This window comes from Arachis hypogaea, chromosome 3 (assembly GCF_003086295.3).
Source record: "Arachis hypogaea cultivar Tifrunner chromosome 3, arahy.Tifrunner.gnm2.J5K5, whole genome shotgun sequence".
In the NCBI taxonomy this organism is placed as follows: domain Eukaryota; kingdom Viridiplantae; phylum Streptophyta; class Magnoliopsida; order Fabales; family Fabaceae; genus Arachis; species Arachis hypogaea.
This window is the reverse complement of record NC_092038.1, coordinates 95,857,855-95,861,929: the sequence shown is the minus strand read 5'-3', so window position 1 is coordinate 95,861,929 and position 4,075 is coordinate 95,857,855. Positions and strand designations below refer to the sequence as shown.

Genomic DNA, 4,075 nt, shown 5'->3' with positions numbered 1-4,075 from the left:
CGGAAAATCACTCTTTAAGAGTTTGTAGAGAAAACAGCTTAGCAAGTATAGCTCTTAACCATTGAAGATTTCGCGTATCAATTTAGAAAAGGGTTGTCACGATTTTTAGAAATAAAATACTAGGAGTATGAATCACTACAAGGTTTTTGTTTATTTGTGACAGTTTTTTTTCTTATTTGTGGAGGTTTATAACCCCCACCAAATAGTTTGTGGAGGTTTCTAAAACCCCCAAAATTTGAGGTGCCACGAGGTCTTTTATGGAGGTTTTTAAAAACCTCCACAATCTATTCAGTAGGGGTTTTGTGTGTGTTTAGTGGGGGGTTTTATATTGAACTTTTGTGACAATTTTAAATCACTTTTGTGGCAGTTTAAAACCTCCACAAATTGACTTTTCAATTTAAGACATTAATTATTTTGTGAGATTTTCAAACCTCCACAAACCTTGTAGTTGTTTATTTTTAATTTAAATCATTCATTAATCTTATTTCATTTATATATTCTCAAATTAAAAATTTATTTTTAATATTAAAATTTAAAAATTAAATCTTTTATAACACAATTCCTCAATATAAGACATAATTCTAAATATAAAAAATATTCTCAACGTCAATAGTTCCAAACATATATGGTATTATTCTACAGCATTAAATTTAAGCATAAAAGTAACACTATTTAAGCAGCTTCCAGGAAGCAACATTAGCAATAACTCTATTATGAGATTCTAAAGTTAAAAAATAAAAATAAAGCTGTTGCGAAAAATAATGGCTGATTTATTTATATAATAAAGACTTGAATTTTTTTTTCTTTGTAACATTATTCATGACTTCTTTGACCTGTGACATGAAAATTAACAATCCAAATAACTACATATCTACTTAACTCAATCTAATACAAATAAGATACAATTTAAGAGTAAGAAACTCTTTTTCTACTTTACAATTCAAATTGTAGTTGCTGAAGATTTGTTTATCTCACTGAAAAATGTAGTATCTTTGGGAGATTTGTTTAACTCACTAACAAGGTGATATAATTTCAATATACACTATTAATTTCAAAAATGACTTTGAAGCTTAACTCAAATGAAGGAATTACTGCTATTCTAATTTTAAATTCAGCTGCACCATACACAGATAGAAATATTGACAGATACGAAGTTGCCAAGCCTAAAATTAATTCATTAATAATTAATTGACTCAGTCAAATACAGAATAGTAGTAGTAATGTTGGTAACATCAAATTGAATGGAACTAGAACTTTTAAGTTCTGTTCACCGTCCCTTAGGGTTTGGTTTTTAACTCTACTTAATTACAATCATATATAATTTAGATCTTAAGAAATGGACTTGATCCCACTTAACACCAATAAATGAAATTCATCTTTATATTATTACTTACTTGGGTATGGAACTGATCTTGATTTTGTTGAGGATTCAAGCTCAAACTCAGAAGAGTATATCCTAGCTGATGATGCACAAATTATTCAAGAATTGTTATTAATTATGCAATAACATCACATCACATGGATATATAGAAACTTACAGTATTATTATTACTAACAAAATAGGAATCATGAGTGGAATTCAATGCAAATTCTTGAACTTGAAGCAAATTCTTTAATGCAATTTTGCCTTCCATTATTTGGTTAGAGAGATTTATTGCGATCTAGCTAACTTTGAGATAGAACAATGCAGCACATATATACATTAGCAATCATATACTAACAATTATATACAAACTGAAGAGAAGCATCGGCAATCATATACTAACAGCAACAAAATCTTGTCACATTAGATGGGTTATCAAACAATGTCATAAAGGAAAGGATTCTCACCAACTAGCATGGCTTTTCACAAAGGAAATATGGTTCAATCGTGCAACATCGGCACCTATAACTTTATCAGGCTTTTTTCCATTTTGAAAGAAATGGAGTGTTAGCTTCACAACGGCACAAGGGATTATAAATATGAAGATAAGTGTGATTGATGGACACAGTGAAATATATGGTCCATACCTATGTAAGATTTTATGTATACAAAAGAATAACAGAACAAATGAATTTCTAACCAAAAGCTTAAACAATTAGCACAGATGTAATCTATAACTTGCTTGCCTAATGTGCCTTGAATTTCTTCCTGGAACACATAGCAGAAAAGGGCAAAATTTCAGGTTTCAGCTGCCTTGGAGCATGGACTTATTTTATGCAAAACACCAAAACATAGTAGAAATACCAAAAAAATAACAAAGACACAGAGAAACGTAAAGAGACAAATGAAATTCTTCAAAATAAAATGACATTTATTAATAGAGAAGAGATATCAACATATTAATAGCGAAGAAGAAGTATCAGCGGCAGCTCGAAGGAGAAATATGGAGGGAGAGAAAGTTGGGTCAAAGAAGAAGTTTCGGAGCGAACAGATCTGAAAATGTGTTGACAAAGGAGGTCAAATGATGGCACAAAGGCTGATACATAGCAACCATAAAGGAATTACAATGAAAATGAATAATTCTCAATAACAGTGAAGCTATGCATCTCATTCCACTATTATATCCTCATGCACATAAAAGTGCTTGAACAAATATCTTTTTAAAAAGAATTATGTCATTCAAAAGAATTACAGAAGCAATTAATGGTGCAGATATGATCCAGAAATGGAATTGAAAACAAAAATCATGAGAATCTTTAATTATTTTCAAATGATACATTGGTTGACCATGCTTGAGAACACGCGAGTGACAATGGAAGCAGCATAAGAAGCCGCCTTAACCTGAAAATAATATCTGGTGTACCTTGTTGCAATGGTAAATCATTCTTCTTTAGAAGTTTCATTACTTCCACCAGCAATTTAGTATCATTGTGATTCTTAGCATGCGTCTGTAGTAAATAAATGACACTAAATTACCAAAGTAGAAATTAGAAACAGAATAAAAAATTTTAGAACATTGATAGGCTAACGTTACCAGTAAATGATTAGCAGCAGCAACAGTTGGGCTCAGTCCATAGACATTATGCTTCCATAAAGTCCTCTTTGCTGCATATACATTTCGAATAACCTCAATATTTTCATGTCATAAGCTCCAATTGAAAAGAAGATGGAGTATAACATACAAAATTTAAGCAAATATCACGCATCTATACCAAAATCAAGGGCTCCTGCTTTAATACATGCTTTAGTAACTTCTTGACAGAGATTGCTATTAAAGTCCTCATGAATTTGAAGATTTGATAGCCTCTGCTTGCAAAACAGATTGAAAATCAATACTATAACAATATTGAATAATCGAATTTGCAACAGAAAGGGGTTAAAGTGGACAAGAGTAAACTCTAACAAATATGTGGAGGTTCTCCAAAATGTCGAATAGGAGTCTTATATCTTGTTGGTGTTTACAATTTTCAATCATTGACCATAACCAAGCATTAGGTGGCATTGATCGTTTAACTTTTACAGACTCAAGCATCTTATCATAGAGCTCCTTCACAGCCACTGCATTCAAAAACCCAAACCGAAGACAGAAAAAAGAGTTATAACTTGAAATGAAATCCAAAAAGAAACCATATACTAAAATTCTTAGACTGGGATACTAAACTTCTGAAGAAGAATGATTTACCAATGTTTGCATGTGCCTTAGCATATCTGCGGTTTGCTTTCTCACAATGTGGCCCCTAACCAATGCTTGCAACTTTACCAATATCATTACATTACATTTCCTTTTGTTAGTTGAAAGGTAGTGAAATGTGAAAAGGATGTAACCCCTCCCCTGCTGTCTCTCTTTCTTTTCCTAATTCTTACAAATAAAATCATATATTTATTATTTCTTACATGCTAGTACTAGTATAGTGTGTATATGTTAGTGACCTTAACCACACTTATTCATTACTTCATTCACGTGAAACTATAACATAAATTAAAGTAAGGTGAAAAGCACCTTTTAATTTTTTCCACAAAAGAATACGGTAATAATGTAATAGTTTCTTCTTCCCCTTATTAATTTGGCCGTCCAATGCAAAGAAAAATGAGTTTGACCAGAAAACATACCATACAGACCCATTCAAAAAGCCAATTAATTACTAAGTGGTT

The 4,075-nt window shown here is 31.3% G+C and overlaps 1 protein-coding gene across 1 annotated transcript; it reads right to left on the bottom strand.

Annotated features, from left to right (window-relative positions):
- Positions 1–2,322: 2,322 nt before the first annotated feature.
- LOC140183525 (uncharacterized) lies at positions 2,323–3,692 on the bottom strand. Its single transcript, XM_072231974.1, has 6 exons — positions 3,622–3,692; positions 3,327–3,525; positions 3,136–3,229; positions 2,958–3,028; positions 2,765–2,871; positions 2,323–2,416 (listed from the first exon to the last, which is right to left on the bottom strand). The coding sequence occupies exons 1-6, from the start codon at positions 3,690–3,692 to the stop codon at positions 2,323–2,325; spliced, it is 636 nt and encodes a 211-aa protein (XP_072088075.1).
- Between the last annotated feature and the right edge of the window lie 383 nt (positions 3,693–4,075).

Excerpts from the sequence above, each read along its gene's own strand:
- LOC140183525 (XM_072231974.1), bottom strand. The coding sequence starts at position 3,692 with ATGATATTGGTAAAGTTGCAAGCATTGGTTAGGGGCCACATTGTGAGA. Across the intron at positions 3,230-3,326 it reads TGGAGAACCTCCACATATTT|AGGCTATCAAATCTTCAAAT; the intron begins GTTAGAGTTTAC and ends TTTTGCAAGCAG. Across the intron at positions 2,872-2,957 it reads CTGCTGCTAATCATTTACTG|ACGCATGCTAAGAATCACAA; the intron begins GTAACGTTAGCC and ends TATTTACTACAG.